General features: G+C 52.6%; 7 protein-coding genes across 7 annotated transcripts; 3 read left to right on the top strand and 4 right to left on the bottom strand.

Annotated features, from left to right (window-relative positions):
• Positions 1–3,373: 3,373 nt before the first annotated feature.
• On the bottom strand, positions 3,374–5,598 carry NEUTE1DRAFT_123438 (uncharacterized protein; the record flags this gene model as incomplete). The annotated part of the gene is made up of 4 exons (XM_009854297.1): positions 3,374–3,640; positions 3,794–5,009; positions 5,076–5,292; positions 5,472–5,598. The coding sequence occupies 4 exons, from the start codon at positions 5,596–5,598 to the stop codon at positions 3,626–3,628; spliced, it is 1,575 nt and encodes a 524-aa protein (XP_009852599.1).
• Positions 5,599–6,276: 678 nt separating this feature from the next.
• NEUTE1DRAFT_66075 (uncharacterized protein) lies at positions 6,277–7,891 on the top strand (the record flags this gene model as incomplete). Its single annotated transcript, XM_009854296.1, has 2 exons — positions 6,277–6,468; positions 6,544–7,891. The coding sequence occupies 2 exons, from the start codon at positions 6,285–6,287 to the stop codon at positions 7,773–7,775; spliced, it is 1,416 nt and encodes a 471-aa protein (XP_009852598.1).
• Positions 7,892–8,446: 555 nt separating this feature from the next.
• NEUTE1DRAFT_123435 (uncharacterized protein) lies at positions 8,447–10,069 on the bottom strand (the record flags this gene model as incomplete). Its single annotated transcript, XM_009854295.1, has 1 exon — positions 8,447–10,069. One exon carries the CDS (start codon positions 10,067–10,069, stop codon positions 8,447–8,449), a length of 1,623 nt encoding a protein of 540 aa, XP_009852597.1.
• A 603-nt stretch (positions 10,070–10,672) lies between these two features.
• On the bottom strand, positions 10,673–12,134 carry NEUTE1DRAFT_84756 (uncharacterized protein; the record flags this gene model as incomplete). The annotated part of the gene is made up of 2 exons (XM_009854294.1): positions 10,673–11,826; positions 11,864–12,134. 2 exons carry the CDS (start codon positions 11,952–11,954, stop codon positions 10,673–10,675), a joined length of 1,245 nt encoding a protein of 414 aa, XP_009852596.1.
• Positions 12,135–14,816: 2,682 nt separating this feature from the next.
• NEUTE1DRAFT_84754 (uncharacterized protein) lies at positions 14,817–16,762 on the top strand (the record flags this gene model as incomplete). The annotated part of the gene is made up of 4 exons (XM_009854293.1): positions 14,817–14,972; positions 15,036–15,081; positions 15,140–15,258; positions 15,316–16,762. The coding sequence occupies 4 exons, from the start codon at positions 14,852–14,854 to the stop codon at positions 16,581–16,583; spliced, it is 1,554 nt and encodes a 517-aa protein (XP_009852595.1).
• A 1,134-nt stretch (positions 16,763–17,896) lies between these two features.
• NEUTE1DRAFT_147535 (uncharacterized protein) lies at positions 17,897–19,830 on the top strand (the record flags this gene model as incomplete). Its single annotated transcript, XM_009854292.1, has 8 exons — positions 17,897–17,953; positions 18,824–18,859; positions 18,936–18,947; positions 19,017–19,031; positions 19,105–19,146; positions 19,232–19,327; positions 19,416–19,487; positions 19,599–19,830. 8 exons carry the CDS (start codon positions 17,897–17,899, stop codon positions 19,668–19,670), a joined length of 402 nt encoding a protein of 133 aa, XP_009852594.1.
• Positions 19,831–19,846: 16 nt separating this feature from the next.
• On the bottom strand, positions 19,847–22,113 carry NEUTE1DRAFT_84752 (uncharacterized protein; the record flags this gene model as incomplete). The annotated part of the gene is made up of 2 exons (XM_009854291.1): positions 19,847–21,180; positions 21,245–22,113. 2 exons carry the CDS (start codon positions 22,067–22,069, stop codon positions 19,957–19,959), a joined length of 2,049 nt encoding a protein of 682 aa, XP_009852593.1.
• Between the last annotated feature and the right edge of the window lie 397 nt (positions 22,114–22,510).

The raw sequence follows: 22,510 nt of genomic DNA, 5'->3' as shown, positions 1-22,510 counted from the left end.
CTACTAGGTAGGTACAAGGACTTGGTAACCGAAAGGCGGAAACGGCAAGTGTCGAGTTCAGTTGTTGCTGTTGATCAATAAGATGGATGGATTGAATTGTTCGCACTTGTGCCGGGATCGGGCCTCTCTGTCTCCGTCGGTCTGTGTTGTTTGTTGGATGGATGGAGTGTGTTTCAAATTGAAGGGAGCGACTTTTCCAATGTTCAATGTCAATCGATGTCCAGTCCAGTCTTGTCTTGTCTTGTCTTGTTAGGTAACTGACTGCCAGTGTTTGTCGTTTCCAGCCGAACGTGTGTATTGACGGCGATCAGAGGCTACACCTGCCGCTATCTGCTAGTAGGAGGAACCTTGGCGCAGTGACCAAGCAAGCAAGTGGAAGCGTTACGGTAACGAGCGGGGGCCCAGGTGCAGTGGTTGGTTGGTTGGAATGGATCGATGGGTGGTAAAGTGAGGTACGTAGGTTGGGGACGGCAAGCAAAAGGCAGGCAGGCAGGCACTTGTTGAGACCTATCATGGGAGGGAAATGGATGATTGGATGGGTCGATCTGCTTGCAATCTGGGCTGATCAATTGACGACCGGGTTCAAGTTACCTGACAGTTAGACCTGCCTTCCAAAAGCAGGCTTTGGAGGTTGTCTCCCGATCCCATCTACTAACAACAGCTAACAGGACAACTTCAATGATACCTAACACCACACCCGACGATGGGATAAAGCGATAGTGAAAGTGATATGTACAGCTGAGTGATCGGATAGAAGTCGTAATGGGCGCTTCCCTCGCTTGTTTGCATTTGCAACCTGTGTTCTAGGGTTGTAGGGAAGGAAACCTGAAGGGTTATGTAAGACATTGTGGATGTGCATTCAGGTGGAGGTTGTTGCCCGATGACTCTTTTTCCTCGTCTGGCCCCTGCCGCTCCGGTTTGGATTGTACCGGTAGTGTAGTGTAGTGTATAAACCGTCGGCCACCATCATGTCTACTTTTCTGGTCAATGATTTGTTTACAACGAAAAAATCCAAGGGGAACAATTCAAGTAGCATAACCATTTACACTCATCATCAACTCTTCAAATCATCCTCGATTGGTCGTCGCCCTCCTCATCATCTTGGATCGCTGCGTTGAACGAAGACGGGACCCGGACCGGAGCCCTGCGACTGCCAAAAGCGATACGGTACTTAACCAAAGTTGATGGACCCACTCGCTGGCTGGAAGGGAACTGCCTGCCCTGCCCTGCCTGCGTGCCTGCCCTGCCAGATGCCAGATGCGATCCAACTTGCATCCATCTCCAGCTGGGCTTACGCGGCTGGGGTGGAAAACTGCCAAAGGCAACCAATGAGGAGAGGAACTCGGAGTTGAGTTGCCAGGTTGGGGCAGGTGGCAAACTGGAGAAAAATCCGTCCAGTACCGGTACCGTACCGGTATCTGCCCACGCTTCAGTTTTAACCAAATCCAGCCAAGATGGATGCGAACTCCACGTGACTTTTCTAGTGTACAATTCGGATATCGTCGCCGTTAGGTCACACTCCGGAGTCCGGCGGCCGGATAAAAACCAAGCAGCCCAGGGCATCGATGCATGCTGATCCACTCCCCCAAAACGTCACTGTGTCTACAGTATGTATATCATTTTTTTTTGGGTGTGTGGCTTTTTTTTCTTTTTTTCTTGTCAGTTCAGTTCCTTCTGTTTGTGGCTTTTGGTTTCTATCGGCCCGTTGTGTGTGGACTCTTGGCATTTCAGTAACATATAAGTGAGGCTTTTTGGAACTTGTCACGTTGTCTTGTCGCATGCGGAAGGTAGAAGTAGAGTAGGTAAAAAATGCAAAAAGCGTGTGGAAGCGGAAGTGGAAAAGCATCATCGGAAGAACTTGATCTCCTGCTGGAAACACACTCTGGTGTGGTCTGATTGGGCTTGAGGGGGCTTTACCACCACACACACACATGTGAATATCTCGTGTGTCTGTGCATATCTTTGCTTGACGTGTAGACCAAAAAGTGATGCTATTCACAGGTTTTCACCTAGGTGTGTTCGAAGAAAGGTAAGGTTTTCTGCGATCGCGAGTTGCCAGCGAAGAGTAACGGATTCTGGACGACTTCATATACATCAGATAGGGCTGAAGGGTCAGTCGACGTCGCGATTCCTACGTCGCCCTTCCCCGTTAGGATGTATGATGTCGGTCCTTTCTCAGTGCGTTCATCCATCATTTATTATCTTCCCCCTCATCTCACAGCATTGAAGAGCACGCAATTACATATAATCACCCCTTGTCCAACGCCCAGTCCAAGATTGACCCAGCCCAGCCCTACACTATCATTCGTTCCTCTGTCCCCCCCCCCGCGCGCGTGTCATGTCAAAAAGGCGCGAAATCTCCACACACCTGCCATGCCAATTCAGCCTTAACTTATTCCTTACATATGTACATCCGCGATCCGCGATCCCGCGATCCACGATCTGGGGTTCCCCTCGCGTTCTCGGCATCATGCCCGCCCGCCCGCCGCACGCATGGCCCGAGGCCGGACGTATGGGATGAGAGCATCTCTGGGTTCGGTGAGTGAATCTAGTACATAAGCTTAAGCAACCAGCATGAAAAGTTGACGTCGGTGCTTATTGTTGTGCCGACCGACCAGTGACAGCTCAGAAACTCAAAGTCAGGGTCCGTCAGCCCCCCCAGGCAGGCCCCCAGCGACCCCCGCTTTGGTCTGACTCGGACGTCTCGACGAACTTTTGTTGGGCTCGCGAACATACATGGCTGGCGCATCTGGCGACCCAACAAGTTTGAGAGGTCCGAGGTGGTTGGCTGGACTGGACAGTTGACGTCCCGGACCCAGGTTTAGTTAGTTCAACCCGTGGTGGTATGGTGTTCTGGTTGATTGATTACCTACAGTGACCTCACTGGAAACCACAAAGTGTCGGTGTTGTCCAGGTGTCGATGGTACATATACATCCCGACGCGCTCATGGGTGACCGAGATGCTCACTATTCGGCAACCACAACCCCACCAGCAGCCGTGATCTTCGGAAACCAGGAACTCGAAACGAACGTGCCTTTGACGTGTAACCCGCAGACCACATGTCTGACATATGCTGAGTTCCTGGTTAGGGCTGCCAGCGAGATGTAGGAACAGACACCTCACCTTGACCAAACGGTACAAGCGAGGGACCTCTTACAAGTCCAAACGTGGGCGCGGTGATGCTTACTATCGACCCCGCAAATCGACAGGCGGCGGCGATCTACAGTCGGCCTCTGCCATGGATGGATGATCTAGTCCCCAGGCCGACAGCGTTCTCATTAGCATCCACTTACTGTGCCTCCAAGACACTCGTCTTTAATCCTCCTCCTTAATCTTCAGTCTCTTCAATAGCCCAAAAGGGGTGGAGGAGATAGCTGCATAGATGGATCCATAACATCATAACAAGATACCAAAACCCCCGCCATATGACTTAGTGTATGTATAAACTAGCAAAAGAAACAAAAGTGTGCCAAGAAGTTCAGCTGAAGAAAGACACCCCTACCCCTTTTCACCACCTTGTCAAAACCTGATACCACTGTGCTCATGAAGAAGGAACGGGAAAGGGGAGATGGCCAGCTCCCAGTAACCCTGTGAGCTCGAATAATATGGGGATCATGTCGACTGCTAGCCATCCGATGCCTGTTGTGGCTGTCAGTGAGAGCACCCAGAAAAAGCGGGGTCCAGTTTGATCCTTAACCCTCTCACGTGTAACATGAGAGAACGAGCGGAAGAAAGGGGCAGCTTACCGGCATAAACAACCAACTTTGTCACTACCTCCACATCGTACCTAACTCTCGGCCTCGTCAGTTTGGAGAAAATTTCCCTCTCTCCCAACTCGTCCCTCTGGCCCAGATACATCTCTGGCTCCTCCACGGCCGATGAATTTGGGCTCAAATTCCCTGTGCTCTCAACAACCACCTGCCCCTGACCCATCTGCCTCTCGTACTTCTCAACGCCCGACGAGTGCGCAGCCTGATCCACCATAAACTCCTCTCCATCAGTGCCCTCAGCAGTGCTCTGAGCCTGCTTCAACCCGGAGCCTTTCTCGCTACTCAAGCTCTCCCTCCTCTTCCTCTCCCGATACGCCAGCGTCTCATACGCATCCGCCGCACTCTGCGGCCCAATACTGACCGCCCGACCACGCCCAGGTCCACGGATACTGCGCATCATCCGGGGGATGTCGCTGACTTTGGGAAGAACCTCGTCGTCGCGCAGGTTGAGCGGGACGTCCTTGTACTCGCTGGCGGGCATGAAGAAGCGGCGGGGCAGTGAGAGGCCGTGGGTCTCGATGACGCGGAAGAGGTGAGGCAGGACTTTGAGCAGCGTAGGCTTCATTACTTCGCGCCAGGCAAAGATGATGAGGACGCCGAGGATGAGACGAATGACAATCACCGGCCAGCCTAGGGCCGAGAGGTCGAAGAGAGCGTTGGGCCCGTTGTAAATATGGTTCCACCTTGACCGGGCAAAGTGCCAGGTTCCGATCTCGAGACCGACAATGACGCCGGCAAAGGAGACGGAGTCGTCGAAGCAGGGGCAGTCGTCCGCCGGCTCGGGGTGGATGCGCACGAGGATAAGGATGGTTATGGCGAATAGTATGGGAGCGAGATAGTCGCTGGCGTACAGCCAGTCTTGGAAGGGCGGGCCGTAGTAGAACTCGATGTAGGAGATGGCGGCGCCCATGATGGAACCGATGATGACGTCGAGGAAGCCGTGCATGCCGCAGTAGAGGCGGCCGAAGACGATGGAGAAGGCGTAGAAGTAGGCGAGCAGCTCGAGCGCGAACGTCGTGCTGGGTGAGAAAGTGTTCTTGTCGCTGTGGAGGACGAGGATCGAGTAGACGGTTACGGAGACGGCATTGGCGGAGTGTGTAGACGGGAAACCGTATTCGAGAGCGGCGGAACCGGACATGGTGATTCGGTGGAGAGGTGGGGAGAGCGGTCGCGGGAGGGAGAGCATATCTTTGATGAAGCCGGTCCAGAAGACGCCGGCAGCGAGGATGTGGACAAGGCTACGTATGGCGCATTGTCAGCTTGGGTCTTGTGGGATTTCCACTGGTTCAAGGCGAAGGACATACCCCTTGCCGAAGCTAGAGAAACTGCACCAGAAGAGGACTGGTAGACCGATCATGAAGAAGGTGTGTGTTCCAAGGTTGGCCGTGATGGCAAAGTATCTATCCAACGCTGGTGTCCGTAACTTTTCCTGGAGCATGGCTAGGTATGGGGTCTCCCAGCGGATGAGAGGGAGTAGTCGTTGTCGTAGGTTGTATCGCCATTTTGGAAGCGCTCTCTGGTCTAGTCACCATGGTCAGCTTGAGGCTCGACGACATTGGGAACGCGATCAAGATGTAGCTCAAGACACGCAAGACATGGCGGGGTTGGAGGGGCATAATGTTGCTCGAGAGGGTACGGATGCGATCAGCTAGTTAACCCAATGGTTCCAACAGGAACACTAAGCCAGCTCCTGTACATACAATGATCTAGGCTCTTCAACCCCGCGTCGACGACGCCATTCTCGACGGGTTTCCCATTGACAGTCAGCAGCGGGGCACCATTGGAGAGCTCTGCGCCGGAGCTAGCGCCATGGTTGTGTGAACCCATGGGTGAGGGTTGGAACTGGTGATCTTATAGCGTTGGTGTTGACCTCGTAGTCATCAATGTCGAAAATTGTCTGGTGTTTTGGTTCTCTGAGTTGTCAGACCGAGGCAAAGTGGATGTTTGGTGTCAGCAACGGGACCTCAACAAGGTCAAAACATGTGAGTTAGTTTCCCAGGCTGAAGTCGTCGGCTTTTGGACCAAGGGAACTTTAGGACACTGCTCAAAGTCTGGACGGATCAAGCCAAAATGTCTCGATCTTGAAGACTTTGAACAACCTTGGAGAACCCTCTCAACGCTCTCCTGGTAAAAGATCCAAACAAGGAAAAGTCACAAGCCAAAACTGAAGTCAACAAATGGCGTTACTCTTCACAAGGCGTGTCGCGGTTTTGGACCCTTGGCGTCGTCAGAAATGGGATTGGTTGCTGATCTTTGCGCTACAACATCGTTAAACTATTACCTAATTGCGGGTAGCACCAAGCCGACCAATCCCCTGAAGGTCCCCCCATTATGTGATCCAACGGTCTTAACACTCATTCGCGGGAGAAGCAAGCGGTTATGTTAGTGTACCCTGGCATTATCGTTGCCTGCCGGGACAAGCTCCCTATGACATCGCATCTCCAAAGGGGAGGGACACGTTCATTCAACAAACACCCCGTCAAGAAGACACTTTACGACATTCACATGTCAAGATGGCGGCGGGTGTCGACGAGAAAGATAAAAAGACAACAGTCTTTCTCCATCCCGACCTGGGAATTGGCGGCGCAGAAAGATTGGTTGTCGACGCCGCCGTAGGCCTTCAGAACCGTGGCCATAAGGTGGTCATCTTTACCAGCCATTGCGATCCCAGACACTGCTTTGATGAAGCTCGCGATGGTATTTACTCCTCCTCTCTTGGTCACCAATTCCATTGCTCAGCCCAAACAGCCAGCTAACAAAGTGACAAAACAGGAACCCTCGACGTTCGCGTCCGCGGCAACTCCATCATCCCCCCCTCCCTCCTCGGCCGCTTCTCCATCCTCTGCGCCATCCTCCGCCAACTCCACCTAATCCTACAAATCACCCTCCTAACCTCCGAACTACGCACCCTCTCCCCCTCCGCCTTCTTCGTCGACCAACTCAGCGCCGGTCTACCCCTGCTCAAACTCCTCGTCCCGACCTCTCCCATCTTCTTCTACTGCCACTTCCCCGACCTGCTCCTCGTCCAGGGGCGCCAAAAATGGTACAAGCGCCTCTACCGCCTGCCCTTCGACATCTGGGAAGAATGGTCCATGGGCTTCGCCGATTCCATCGCCGTCAACTCCTCCTTTACCAAAGGGATCGTCTCTCAAACATGGCCCAGTCTCGCCAGCAAACGCAGCCTGGAAGTCGTCCACCCATGCATCGACGTGCGCTCTACTTCCGACGCCAGCCAAAACCCCAATGACGACGACAAGGATGTACTCCCCTGGACCAAAACGGGCATTATCCTATCCATCAATCGCTTCGAGCGCAAAAAGGACATAGCTCTGGCCATCAAGGCCTTTGCCTCTCTCTCTCCTGAGCAAAGGGGGAAAGCAAAGTTGATTATCGCGGGGGGGTATGATAACCGCGTGCATGAGAACGTGTCTTACCATATGGACCTGGTGGACCTCGCTGAGGGCGCTCCTTACCATCTCAAGACGGCTACAGCCAAGACGGTCGTGTCGGCGCTGAATACCTCTCCTGATGTGGAAGTCCTTTTCCTGTTGTCGGTTCCCAACACCCTCAAGGAAATCTTGCTGCGGTCAGCAAAGTTGTTGGTTTACACGCCCAGCAACGAACACTTTGGGATCGTGCCGCTTGAAGCCATGTTAAGGGGGGTGCCGGTTTTGGCGGCGAATAATGGTGGACCGACGGAGACGGTGGTGGAAGGGGAGACGGGGTGGTTGAGAGACCCGAATGAAGTAGGGGAGTGGGCCAAGGTTATGGATAAGGTGTTGAATGGGATGGGGGAGGAAGAGTTGAAGAAGATGGGGAGGAAGGGGGTGGAGAGGGTTAAGAGTAGGTTTGCGGATACGCAGATGGCGGAGAGGTTGGAGGAGATCATTGAAAGGATGCCCAAGGGGGAGGCGGCGCAGAGTGGCATGGTTGTTTTGGTGGTGGGAGCTGCGGTGGCGGCTGTTGCGGGGGTTGTCAGTGCTGTGTATTGGAAACTTTGGTGAGCGGGTTGTTTGGTGTTTTTGAAATAAATGGTGATGGCTTTGTATAGATAGATATCGCTGGGTTGAAGTCCTTGTCACGGATAATAAATATTGAATATCACTACCTACCTTCTGAGTCAAAACCAACAACATTGGCAAACATGAAGCCATCCATCCTCGTCTTCATGGGTCCTGTGTTATGTTGTTGTAATTACTCATGTATTCCCCCAATTCCATCAATAATCGAGAATCACTGTGCAGGATCTGTCCTCAGCTTGGTAAATGCCTACCCCCTGGAGTGATATAAGACATCTCCCCTCGCTCCCATCACACTTCCCTCCCTTCATCCTACCATTTCAAGCAGTTCTGTGTATATACCCCTCATAAATGCAAAAAAAAGCCATAGAATAACTGATCGTGTGCCCCCTTTTCGTTTCCTTCGTGTCTCTTCCCGACTGTAGATAAGAAAGAAGAGAGAAAAAAACACGTCAAGTAACCACCATCTACGCCCCGCGTCCAGCAGTCCACACTCCTTCAACCCCAATTACTACCATTGTCCCTCCTGTCCCTGCTCACGCTATGGCTGCCGGCCTGTCCCTAAACCTAACTCTGTCCCTGAACCCAACCCTGTCCCTCGCTCAAACCCGACCCTCCCGTCTCCCACAACCCCAAAGCGGTATAATCATCGTATCCTACCTCAAAACCCCCGAAAGTCTCCCAAGCATCATGATATCCTCCGCCTCTCCTCCACCACCAGTAGTTACTGTTCTCTGTCCGTCGACAGCACTGGCGTTTCCATTCCAACTTCCAGCAACAGCCCCATTGTTGAAGCTTTGGTTTGCATTACTACTTATTGGAGGTCCACTTCCACTTCCGCTTCCGCTTCCGTTACCGCTACCACTTGCACTTCCACTTGCACTTGCGACTCCGTTTTGTTGCTGCTGCTGCTGTCCGTAGGTTGGTAGAGGGATGAAACTCATTGATGTGTATGGTCTCTGTTGTTGCTGTTGTTGTGGGTGTTGTTGTGGGTGTTGTTGTGGGTGTTGTGGGTGTTGTGGATGTTGTGGATATTGGTGCTGCTGCTGCTGCTGCTGCTGCTGTTGTGGTACGGGAGCAGTAGGAGGAGGCAAGTTCTGAGCTTGAACTTGACTTTGCTGTTGTTGCTGCTGCTGCTGCTGCTGCTGCTGCTGCTGTCTCTCAAGTTTCTGCTGCTGGCGTTTCCTCTGACGCGTTAGACGATATCGTTCCTTGGCAGCTTGAGCCTTAGCCCGGGCTCTAGCCTCAGCCATAGCCTCCGCCTGACGTCGCGCTTCAGCTTCCTTTGCGGCCCTTTCAATTTCCCATCGGTTTTTCCATAGGGACTTGGGATCGGGACCTTGTGGTTCGGTTTGCGTTCGCCTCTTTTTGGTGTTTTGCTGCTGCTGCTGCTGATGCGCCTGACTTTCGCCCGTCGCATTCATGATGATCTCACCCCCGTTTCCTGTTGTTGTCGTCGCTGGCGCTATAGCAGCACTTCCACTTCCACTTCCACTTCCACTTGCCGTTGCCGTTGCCGTCCCAGCTTCCAAAGGCCCAGCCCCCGTCTCCACCACACTCTCATCCTCACTCTCACTCTCACTTTCCGACGGCCCTTCCCTTTCTCCCATGCCCTGTCCATTCCCATCCTCATTCCCATTCTCACCCCCACCCCCAGTTCCCAAACCTGATGCCTCCCCTTGTTCCCCCTGCTTCGGCCGTCCCCACCGTTCCCTCGCCTTCTCACTCCCTCTCAGTCCCCCCGCCCCCCTCGCCCTCGTCCAATCCTCCACATCCACCTCCCTATTCCTCTCTCTCCAGGCCGACAACGCCCTCTTAACCGTAACCCCACTCACCACCCCCTTTCCATCTTTCCCCAATATGACCCCCAACCCCGCCGCCACGGGAACATCCTTCCATTTCACCTCTCCCCTTCCCCCATTCCGATCCAACCAGTGCTCAATCACTTCCACATCCCGCTCCGTTAGTTTCCGCTTACGTCCCCTCGTCTCCTCGCGCGGGTTGTTGATGATCTCTGCGATGCGGGCATTTTCCTCTTCTTCGAGGGCGGCGGCCGTTTCGGCGTCTAAAGCGGCGCGTTCGGAAGCCGTCAGGTCCTGCGAGACGGTGATTTCCGAGAGGACGCGGTAGCCCGTGGTGCGGGAGACGGAGAAGAGGCGGAAGATGTCGTTGTTGGAGATGGTGCCCGGTGGAAACTGGTGGCGACTGCGCAGAAAACGGAGGAGTTTGAAGGCGCCGATGATTTGTAGTTTGGTGGTGGGGGTTACGTGGGGGGCCATATTGCTGTCTTATTGTGATCATAGGGATGGTTGATGATCAGATGGATGGTGTTGATGATGATGATGAGGCACCTCTCATGAAAAGGGCGATGAGGGTTGTTTGGACGAAAAAGATGGAACTGGGAAAGCACGACACGGTAGGAGTTAGCGGGTTTTGTTGTTGATGTTGTGGTGGTGAAGTGTGCCAAGACGCGCTGTGACAAGGATTGGAACTCGCTGATGCGGTGCCGGTTAATTTGTTTCACGTGCGGAATCAGGGTTAGGGGTATGTAGCTTGTGGTGTTTGAACGCTCGTGATGTTGATTATTCCACTTTGCTGTCAAAGGGAAGGCTGTCTGCAGTAACTGAAAACTATAAGAAAATTCATGTTGAACTCGTTTGACGCTTTCCCAAAACAATGCGGTATTCCCTGGAAGAATGCACCTATATGCCCCCCAAATGTTCTCAGAGTTCAGGACATACCATGGACGCCATTGATGCATGCATTGGTCCTCCATTGGCCCGAACCAGCAAGGTAGCAACCCGAACTCCGAATTGTTGATCATAGCCGCGCCATCCTAAAGAAGCCGGGGAGAAAGGTATAAAGTAAGACAGTAGCTTGGCCTAATATCTCTTGGCCGTTTTATCCTTACCAGCCGCCGGCCGACGATCCAGCCTCTTGACCACACTCCCCAACACAATCTTGAGCATTTTTTCTCCCTCCAACTGCCTCGCTCTCGTATCTCCATTGTCCCACGTCACGGTATCAACCATATCCCTCGATTTCTCACCACCCAGCTCGTCATCCAGCTCCGCCAGCGCCGCCCTAGCCCTCGGGTCGTCTCCGACCTGGAAGAACTGAATTCCAATTTGATAAGGAGGGGCATTGACCCTCTCCAACTCCTTGATAACTTGTAAGATCCTCGACTCCGGATCATCCTGTGGATCCCCGTCCGTGATCACAATCAGGTTCACTGGCTTCACGCCTGTCTTCTCCGGGTCCCAGCTAGAATGCCCGAAACCCCGCGTGTACATCTTTAGATACGGGCCCAGAATGTCCCAGATGCGCTGCCCTGTTAACGTGCGTCCGGACGGGTGAACGCTGTTGAATATTTGATTGACTTTGGCGGCCGAGGTGATGTTCGTGTAGCTTCGGGGGTGGTTCAGGAAGTGAAGGTCGACACCGTCCTTGTCGTGAGCGACGCAGACGGGGGCGATGGCGGCAATGGCGTCCCTAGCTTCAGACCACCGCTGGCCAATCATCGAGCCGCTGTCGTCGATGAGGAAGACCGTGTCGAAGATGGAGAGAAAGGCGTAGGGGTCGTCGATGTCGGTGATAACTTGCCCGTTTAGGGTCACACGCCGTTGAAAGGAGGTTGAAGCGCCGGGGTCTTGACGATTCGAGGCATGTAGCTGGTTGCCTTTCAACGGGATGGCGGGAATGGAACTGGATCCCCCGGGCTTGCCTGACATGGCCTCGCTGTAGGAGGGCGGGGCTGCCTCGGAGTTGGCAAAAGGATTGTTCGGGGCGAGGGTATCGTGGGCGGTGCTGATGGGTTGGGAGACTTGACCCTGGTCTCGCAGGTCGGAGTCTGACTTTTTCTTGAAGACTCCAGATAATCTTTTGAACCCTCTCGACAAGGCAGTGCCTTCCTCTTTCTTGCCTTGGTGTGACATGTTTGGGTCGTTGGATGAAGTTTGGTTTGTGGCGGTTTGTTGTTGATGACAGTTTGGGGAGATGTTGCTAGGGGGAGAATTGTCGAGGTCTGTCATTTTGTCTGGAAACCTTCTTTTTGTATTTGCGCCAACTGTAACTATTTCCCGACCGTGACTCTCTGCTGCAGCTTCGTTGCTGCCGGTTTACTGCGACGGAGCTCCTTTTCTTTGTGTTTGCCGTACTTGGCATATAAGCGCCGCGTCAAAGCTGTTTGCTCTTTGCCACTTCCGTTGGTGCAATGCTAAATGTGAGAACCTCAAGGGATGAAATGATAATGTAAGGTCATTCAAGGGATGCAGTATTTACTGGTATCGACCATAACTGACAATCTGTCATCAAATTCGACAATTCGAGCTGACGTGCATCTTATATGATAGAATGTGGAGGCGATTACCTCTACTAATTGTGTGCTCACCATGCTGCGAGATCGGCTTGGCAATCAAGGGATGTTTTGCTTTCCTGCCTTTTCAAAAGCCTATGGCTGTATCCGGTACAGGTAGTACTTGATGAGTGAAGGGGTTCGTCTCCATATGGCAGTGAGCGGCTTTTGATGCGGAAAGAAGATATCTGCAGGTGATGGTGGTTTCCAAAAGACCAAGGTGGTGTAACTTTCAGGCAGTGCTGTTGGAAGGTCCCGTCTGTTGGTAACTTCCCTTGGTACCTTATCCGGAGCAATTACTGTTTAGGTCGGTCCCACAATTTCTGGGGAAGTGACCCACTGAGAGCGTTCGCCCCCGCCAATGGAAGCCCCCGCCCTCATTCACAGGGCGGGGCAAAACAGGGGGCGGAGCCTTGCACTGCCCATGAGTTCGGTTCGTGCCTGGCATCTCAGCCTCCCATTCTGTGCGACATCACCAAAGAACCGATTCGCCAGAAGGTATGATGCCTGAGGCGCAAGGGTTAGGTTGTTTCTGTCCCGATGTGGCCTTGTGGGATATGTGGTCCTTTGTACGCAGGTCGCCCTTAATCCCAAGACGAGGAGTGACGCTGTCATCCACAATGACTATCCCCAAGCAGCCAAGTCAGCAGTGCCCTTGATCCGAAAAGCCCGGCTTCGGTGCCGCATATTGGATAGTGGAGGGTCTGTAGATGTGGAGAGACTCACAAAGGTGCTTACAGCAATCAGTCAGTCAGCCTTGACGATATCGGCCTTAGCTGAGCCCAGAAGACAAGAGACTCTGGTGACAATGTCCCAACGAAGGAGGGTGGCCGGACCTTTTAAAGGCACAAAAACATATGGGAGGGCGCCCGGTCAGGGGGACGATGAGGCTTTGGGGCTGAAGTTGAAGCTGGGCACTCCTCCAAGCGTTCCCGCTGTGCCGCCCTCAGATCCTACAAACTCCAAAAGCTTGGCAATGATCATCAAGAAGAGCCTCGCCGTATCTCAGCCCTACGACTGACTCTTGGAAGGCCCACCCGGTGAACCGGCAGGGGACGGAGGTGGATAACGACCATTGTTGTGGTCTCCTTCTTGGCGAACCTCTTCCTCAAGCCACTCCTCCCTCGAGGTCCTTTACCCGTCAAACTGACCTTTACAGGCTTCGCTAGGGAACTGTCAAGAGAGAAATGTCCCGAGCGATCCGGTATCAGTTCCAAAAATAGGAGCTTTAGCATTGCTTCAATCTGCGAGAATGTCGGTCAACTGACTTGGCTCTAAAAATGGCGAGTTTGGGAAACCGATTCGGGCAACGGGAGGTAAGTTTAGGGGACCTTCGCGATGTCGATTGTTAAGAGCGACGAACAGCGACGCCGGCGGTGACATGACTGTCAAACAGCTCCGGATAGATCCGGGCGACAAGACGACCGTTGCAATGCAGCCCCTATCTTCTTGGCAGGGGTTCCCTCTTGATCCGAACCAGCCGACTTGCAGGAGAGCACAAAGCAAGCTGAGGTAACGGACGAGATGGGGTCAAAGTACTACAGGAATATCGAGTGGTGATACCAAGTGGTGATAGTAACCATTAGTCCAAGGTAGGCTTCTTCGTAGTTGTCTATACATTAACACGTAATGTCAGACATTTGTCACACTAGGCTCCTCAAAGGAAAAACATTCACCCCTTCACTTGCAACGAACTCCCAGATCACTGTGATCAGCCAGGCACAGTGAATAGATCTGTATGGAATTCTTCTCCCCGTTCTACCGCCACTGAGCCCCTTCAGCCCCCCTCCGAGCCCCCGCCCCCCTCTCCCGTGTGCCGTCCAGTCCCCACCGCCGACACCGAGTGGGTTGCGGAAGAAGAATACGGGAATTCTATGTGTCTATGTTTTGGAGCTGACCAACGAAAACCCACAACGCACCCACTTGGATTGAGTTGATCTCCAAGTTCAATGCATATCCTCATGCATGATTGGCATACCGTCCACTTGTATCACGGCCACAAGTTCGCAACTCCAGCCTCCTGAATGGACACCTTCCACAAACCTTGCTCGGGGAACCCGAACGCGGCGTCATCGACTGGGGAATCGCTACCAACCTGCCCGAAATCGGTAGTTTGCTTTAGAATTTTTTTCTGTTTTTTCTTCTTTTTTTTGGTTTCTTTCTCTCATCCCGCCAACACTCCAAGCCTGGGCGGCAAAAACATCACCAAAGAAACAACAACAAAAGTCGAGGTTTTTGCTCGTGGCCTCTTCGCATTGAATTGTTTCTTGTAGGGGCTCGCTTCGTGAAACAATTGTACAAAACCCATGTCTTGTGTTGAAGATTGCATAATGTTGAGATTTGGGGACAAACTTCATCGACGATTATCATTGTTTTAAACACGAGCTAATTGGCGGAAACACCCATGCTTGGTGGGTCTACTGGACTTGGACCCTGGCAAGACTAGCCGATTTCGCAACCGGACCTAACACCTCTACGGCCATTGTACTTTCCATCCACTTCAGGTTTCGATGGATGCCCGTGACTGGACAACCCCTCCAGTTGGTTCAGGTTCCCAAGTGAAGTCCCGCGGGGTAGCTTCCGTCGCGATGTGAATTGCTTTTATTCTTCCCGTCGCCCTGCGCTTTTGGGTTTGTCCTGAGCTTCCTTCTTCTCTTTCCAAGCCAATTTGGAGAAGAAGTCAGCAGTCACTGCAGTGTCTTTCACGATGGCTTCCCACCAGCATCCACCCCCCGGTGCCTTCCACAACAGGAAGTTCAGCATCAACCGCAACACTGGTATCCCCAGACCTGCCCGTCGCTTTTCCATCCAAGAGCCCAGCACTACTGGTATGTCGTCGTCCTTTGATTCAGTCACAAACAATATGTTCGCCAGGCTAATCAAGAACTCAGAGGCGTCCAGTAAGATCCACAGAAAGTTCAGAGAAGCTCATGAAGGGTACGTTTGACTGTGCCACACCAATCTCGAACGACCCAATTCTAACCTTTGGCGATAGACATCTTCCTCATGCTGGCCTGGATGCCACTCGATCCTCAACCGGAGTCATCTGGTGCTCCGAGCAAGCCGGCGAGCATGGTTTCTTTGAGGAGCCCGAGAAGTGGGCAAACCTCGGACGTGTGTATCCCTCTTCCAGTCTAATCCCCCAAAACATACACTAACACATCATCTCAGAGGGCGCCCCCGAAGTCGACGACGAAATCGAAGGCTGCTTCCCCCGCCCCCAGCACCTCGACATCTCCGTAAACTCTCGCGAGTATGGTCCCACAGCCGGCATCAAGCCTCTCCGCGAAGCCGTTGCACACCTCTACAACGAGATGCACCGCCAAGGCAAGGAATCCAAGTACACGTGGGAGAACGTCGCGATTGTTCCCGGTGGCCGCGCCGGCCTGATCCGTATCGCCGCCGTCCTCAACAACGCCTACGTCGGCTTCTTCATCCCCGACTACACGGCCTACAACGAGATGCTTTCTCTCTTCAAGAACTTCGCCGCTATTCCCGTCCCGCTGTCCGAAGAAGACGACTACCACATCCACCCCGAGAAGATCGCCGAGGAAATCGCCCGTGGCACTTCGGTCATCATCACCTCCAACCCGCGCAACCCCACCGGCCGTGTCGTCGCCAACCCGGAACTCGCAGAAATCCAGGACATCTGCCGCGAGCGTGCCACTCTGGTCTCTGACGAGTTCTACAGTGGATACAACTACACCTCCAACTGCGACGGCACCACCATCTCCGCCGCCGAAAACGTCCAAGATGTCGACGAGGACGATGTCCTCATCATCGACGGTTTGACCAAGCGCTTCCGCTTGCCCGGCTGGCGTGTGGCATGGATCTTGGGACCCAAGGAGTTCATCAAGGCCATCGGCTCGTGCGGTTCTTACCTCGACGGTGGCACCAACGTGCCTTTCCAGGAGGCGGCGATCCCCATGCTTGACCCCACGCTCGTCAAGGCCGAGATGAAGGCTCTCCAGCGCCACTTCTGCGATAAGCGCGATTTCGTTGTCGGCCGCCTTCGCGAGATTGGTTTCTCCATCAAGCTCGTCCCCGACTCGACCTTTTACCTCTGGCTCAACCTGGAGTGGCTGCCCGGCCCGATTTCCGACGGATTGAACTTCTTCCAGGCCTGTCTCGAGGAGAAGGTGATTGTCGTCCCGGGTATCTTCTTCGATTTGAACCCCAGCAGACGTCGTGATCTGTTTGATTCCCCCTGCCACCACTTCGTGCGCTTGTCGTACGGCCCGACCCTCGACATCCTGGCGAGGGGCTGTGATGGTATTGAGCGCGTGGTCAGGAAGTTCCAGGCGTTGGAGGCCGATGGCGCTTATGGGGTCCCCAAGGCCCCGAGCCCGAGCAGGACGGAGGGCGAGAAGGAGAGCCACACTGTGCCTAGTGCGGGTGGTGGAGAGAGGGAGAAGGATGAGGAATTGCATTTGCTTTGAGCGGCGTTAGCCTCTGGTAAGGCATGGGCTCTTGACTGGCCTTGATGCCATGGTGTTTTAGTGGTTTACTGGCCGGTGTCTTTGTTACCGTACGCATTGCGATTACAACATTGGCGATTTGCGCTAGTTAGCGAGTTTGTGGCTTACTGTAGTCAATTTACTACACCTTGACATATTTCCGTCCGTGATATCTACTTGTTGTTTGAACTTGACTATCATTATGCATCCTCACAGCTCCATAAATCCACAGTTATTCGGTCACCATCACAATGACCCTCGTTTAACATACTAACTCCTTGCGCCTTCCTTCCGAAGCTCCCCTTTAAGCCCAGTAACAGCATCAGCATCCACCCCTTCTCCCTTCACCACACCACTCCATCTGCCTTGGCACTTCCCGTCCCCACTGAATCCAAAGACATCGAGAGGGTATCCGGCCATTGCCCACCCACATAGTGCCCCAGGCTCTTGCCTGACAGACACACTGTTGCTGATTCTACAGTGTACGTTTGCCTTGATTCATCACTCAGTTGCGTCTGTCACTGCACCCCGGGCCGTTCTTCTACCTCTACCTCTAGCTCATTAAATTTGAAGGAGCGAGTTCATCGAATCCCACTCGACTGCTCGCTCGATCTAGCAAACTAGACTTGGTACAGTTGCATTTTTTTTTCTTTCAAGCGACAAAGTCTTTGCACATGAAGAGTGGCACAGGCGGTCGGTCACTGGCTCATAAAACAGCGTTACATGAAACTGAAAGAGAGACGTGACCCCAGAGATGATGCCCCTGGGCGTCGACAACCTGAATCAATTATCGTTCTGGGTGAGGACTGAATGGAGTTCAGGGTCTCGTCGTTCTCGTTTGGCTACGTAGGTTGTTGCCAATGGACAATTTCATTGTTTCTCGTAACTGAACTGTTGGGAAGACGGATCCTTCCTTCCTGATAAAACATGTCTGCTGAGATGACGTATGGCATTTTTTTGCGTGTATCACCACCTGACGATGCGTTCTTGCCCGTCTTTCCTTTGCTTATCAGAGGTAGTTGCCTGTTTTTCTTTTCTTGGACATGTCGAATGATGCAGTATTTCCCGTAAGGAAAGCGGCTCATGGCCCACTGCAGTGGCAGAGGCTACAAAAGCCCTTCATCAACTCCGAGATTGACGAAGCTCTCTCTCTCTCTCTCTCTCTCTCACACTCTCTTCAAGAGAATCAACAGATGCATCATTGATTTCGTTACCCACCGACGCTATGCTGGTTTCCATGCTGCATGGTATCCTCCCTTTTTCATCTCAAGCTTCCATCCAATCTCTTGATTACCATGGCACCCAAGAACCAGAAAAAAAACACCACCAAGGCCGGCGTTGCGGGCGCGAAGGTAAGTTTTTTTTTTTTTTTTTTTGCCCTCTCTTGACCCGTGTTTCCAGTCATTGGCTCGATTTTTGTTGTTTTCCTTTCTTTCTTTTTGCGTTTGGAATTTCTTTGTCACTACGTTTGCATCCTTCAGGCTAGCAGTCATTACAGCCATCAAGTGTTGGATGTCGATTATGAATGCTGGAGCTTCAATCGCATGTCTTGCCATCCTTCTCATTTCATTCAGTCAACTCAACCGTCTTCCTTGAGTCCCGAAGCTCAACCTCCAAGCCATCCTCTTGGCCGATCATCCCCTTACTCTATCCACGACCTCATCCTCACTCGTTGAATCGCTGTTCCCGGTTATCCCTTACCCCCTTTCGGGCCTTCATCTGCCGAAGCCGGCGAACGCAGCCCTATCAAAGAATCCTCATCCTAGGCACAACTCTTCGAGCAAAATGATTATATTCGATCCACACAGATACATCCAAGGCGTCCCAATCTCCCTTATTCTCTTCTTCTTGCTTGTGCAATCAACAAGCTTACCTTCCACACTCGTGTCCTCCTGTATACATGCACCCTGTTCACTTTGACAGGTTATGAGCCCGAATTGCAACGCTCAATAAGCCAAGTCTTCCTCATCTGGCGATGACTTGCTCTGCATTATCAATGGCCCTCCCGCATAGTTGCTGGACCTCCAGTCGCTTTTCTTCTACCAGTTTCGTCATCTTAATCAACTCAACTGTTTCCATGGAGTCCTTGACCTCAACTGCCGAGCCAATCCATGTCCTTCCTACCGCCCCCCCTCTTTCTGGCGCCCTTGTCATTTCTTGTTACCTTGGGTCATTCTTCGATTATTTCATTACTTCTATTGCTTCATCCTGACATAACTCAGAACGGCATAAAGAAGCCTCCCAAGAAGACGGCGCTGGTACGTATATTTCGTCTGTTCGGATTTGAAGAGCTCTCGCTCCTTGGCAGTCAACGTGTAACTAACTGTTATGCAGGAGAAGCTGATGGTAAACACCTACAACAATTCAATTCAGGTTTATGTGCAAGCTGGCTAATATAGGTCAAATGGCGCCTAGGCCAACAGCAAGGAGGTATGTATGATATGATATAGGGCTATCAACCCAGCGAGTGCTTATATGTTCCAGTCGGCTAACAGTATTAAAGAGTCTCGAGAAGCGCGCGAACGAAGAGCTGGTGCAAGTCCACGTAAGTAAATTCTAGGTTATCATCTGTATAGTCTACGTATATGAGCTTGTTACTAATAGGTACTTTTATGCTACCTGTTTTTTAGAACATAACCGCCAAGATCAATGACAAGAAGGCCAAATGGGCGGCGGAGGAGGCTAGAGATCTAGCCAAACTCAAAAGACACAAAGATGAGTATAAGGTAACTCTATACTAATTCTAATATAAACACCTTACACGCACATACAATTATTAGAAATAATTACTAATTATACTGTGATGTAAATTAGGCGCTCAAAGACCAGGCAGCCGCCGCCCTCACGGCCGAGGGCCTGGCTCGCTCGGTAAACGCTCGGTCAGAAGTAAGTACCCACATTCATTGTGTTAAACTTCTTGCCAAAGACATATAGAGTTTGATATAGGCACATACAATGATTAGAAGTAATTACTAATTATACTGTGGTGTAAATCAGGCGCTTAAGGACGAAATGGCCGTCACCATCAAGGAGGAGGCGGTGACCATCAAGGAGGAGGACCGGGACTAAGGAAGAATGAGTAGTTTGCTGCCAGCTGTCCGTATTTAATTCAGTTCGTTTCATTCAGTTCAGTTCCTGAAAGAGTGTGTCTTGGTGAGTATTGCCTACCAATGCAATGCGATGTGATGCGATGTGATGGCGTAGAGGACTGGACGGGAAGAGAAAGTAGAATGAGTTGTACTTTCTTGGTTCAACGTTGATGATATCTTTTTGCTTCCTCATAACTTGGCATATCTCCGTTTATTACTATTACATTCATCATCCCACTCTTTTTTTCATTAATTCTCTTCCCCCTTCATGCCCTCGTAATAGCATCAACATCCACCACCACGCCGTCTCCCTTCTTGCTCACCATTCCCACTCCATTGACGGCTTCCTCCTCACTTCCAAACGACAAAGCCTCCGACTCAACAGCCTCTGTCCCCCTTTTAACCCTGACAACACTTGCTGACTTCCCCGCACTATCAACATCCGTATACACCCCCGACTCCGACCCCGATTCGCCAGCCGCAGCTGGGGACTTGATCTTAACACCAGCAGCAGCAGCAGTGTTAGACTCCCCCACAGGCTCCGAAAATCCATACCACGCCACCACCGCGACGCCCAGTATACCCGTAAAACAACTCATAGTCAAAGCCGCGATGCCGCCCCCCGTAAACCCCGCGGGGATCGGCTTAGGCGGGGTCGGTTGTCCATCTAGCACCAACCACTGCGATAGATCCTTACTATTACCACCCCGTCCCGCAGCGTTGCCCTCAAAGGGAATGGGATCCTTTCTATCCCTGCACGCAGCAAGATGGTCCGCGGGAAGATTAATGGTTTGCTGCAAGATCGAAGGAGCTTCGATAAACGTCACTGCCAATCCGCTGATCATGTGCCACTCGATGTGGCAGTGGAAGAGCCACACGCCGGGGTTGTCTGCTTGGAACCGAATGACTGCGTTGCCGTTGGGTTCTACGACGAGGGTGTCGCGGCGCATTGGGGCGGCGGTATGGTTAGAGTTATTGGGGTCGGGTGTAGAGGAGGAGGAGGACCAAGTCCCTTCGTCGGCTGCGGAGCGGTGGAGGATCTGGAACTGGTGCCCGTGTAGATGAAAGGGGTGGCGGCCTGAGTCGAGGTTGTTAAGCACGAGTTGGACGATGGAGTTGTGCGAGAGGATAAATGGGTGGGTGTAGGTGCCGTAGATGGAGGGGTTGGTGGTCAGATCCCCCTGGGAAGAAGAAGAGTTGGGGGAGGAGAGAACGGTGTAAAGGGTGGGCACGCGGGGAGGGACGTAGGTGATGTCGTTGAAGAAGGCGTAGTTGGCGCCGGAGGCGAGGTTGTTCATTGTTACGTTGAGGGTGATGGTTTGGTCGGGAGAAGGGAGGGTGGTGAGGTTGTCTTGGGGAAGGAGGAGAGTGTCGTCTAGGGGGGTGAGAGTGTCAAGGGGGGTAGGGAGGGGGAGGGGGGCGGTGGGGTTGTAGAGGAGGTAGCTGGTTACGTTGGTGTTGAGGCCTGGGGGGATGGTGTCGAAGAGGGTCTTGTACGTTCGGATGTCAGTATCGATGTCTGGCTTGAGGAGGAGGTGAAGGAAGGTAACTTACCGTGTCCATGCTGGCGATGATGGGAAAGTTGCGGGAGGTTTCCTTCTTGGCCGTGAGGAGAAAACTGCATCTTTGAGCGGCAGCCACGTAGACCATGTTTGTCTCGGTAGGATGGACGTAGACACCATCCATCTCCACCACGGTGATGGTGTGGTCTTCAACCCAGATGTACTGACCCGCAAAAGCGCCAATGTTTGCGATGCGGAACAGGTAAGTCCTGTCGGGCACCATGGGCATAGTCAAGTTCTGAGTGTCGTTCATGAGGGCGGATTTGGGGACTGGCTCGGCTCCGGTTGGGTTGTACTTGCTCATGAAGCGAGGCTGCAGCAATGACATGCGGTCATGGTACCAATCTGAAACGGTGAGGACAAGCTCTTCATCGTACTCAAACGGGGCTTTGGGATCGTGAATGACGAGGGGTCCTCTGAACCCGTCAGGATATTGGCCTTTGTTGTGGGAGTGATACCAGTAGGTGCCTGGCTGGTCGACGGTGAAGTTGTAGGTGAAGCTGGCACCTGGGGGGATAGGACATTGTGTGACCATGACAGGACCGTCCATGTGGTTTGTCCCGTTCATGAACAAGCCATGGAAGTGGAGGGAGGTGTCTTCATCTCCGAGCGAGTTATGGAGGTTGACGATGAGGCGATCACCAACTTGGACATCTATCCTCGGAGGCGGCCATTGGTTGTTGATTCCAATCACCGGTCGCTCGGCCAGGCCGTCTGGATTGGCCGTGATCCATGACACGTTGAAGTCATAGACGACGGTGGCAGCATGTGCTGCTGTGGTGAGGGAAAGAAGGGCGATCCGTGACAGTATCCTCATTGTGGGGGTCTTGTGATGTCTGTCGACGGTGGATGGATGTCGAACTTGAGACGGACGGACGTTGTCCGAGTAAGAAGATCTGATAAACTTGAACTTGGTCAAAAAAGATCTGATAAAGCCCGGGCTTGCCAAGTCAGTCAGTCAGTCAAGAGAAGTGGAAAGAGGGGAATTCGGAGCGGTGGGTCATCCATCACCTCAGGCACTCAACACTTTCCCACCCGGGGCACCGAGTGTCACCTCGGCCTCGGCCTTGGAAGCCCAGCCTCGTGGCATCATGGGTCAAGCAAGCAAGCAAGCTCCTCTTTCCGGTTCACAAGACCGAACCCCATTTTTTGCATGGCACAAGAAATTATTGTTTTGATTGATTGACCGATCGAAAAGCTACATCTCTGGTTTCTCGGGTAAGTCCGTTGTACTGTGTAACAGCGGACAGAAAAGAAC

The sequence above is a fragment of the Neurospora tetrasperma genome, assembly GCF_000213175.1.
Source record: "Neurospora tetrasperma FGSC 2508 unplaced genomic scaffold NEUTE1scaffold_4, whole genome shotgun sequence".
Taxonomy (NCBI): Eukaryota; Fungi; Ascomycota; class Sordariomycetes; order Sordariales; family Sordariaceae; genus Neurospora; species Neurospora tetrasperma.
The sequence above is the reverse complement of the archived record's forward strand: the minus strand, read 5'-3'. Positions and strand labels throughout refer to the sequence as shown.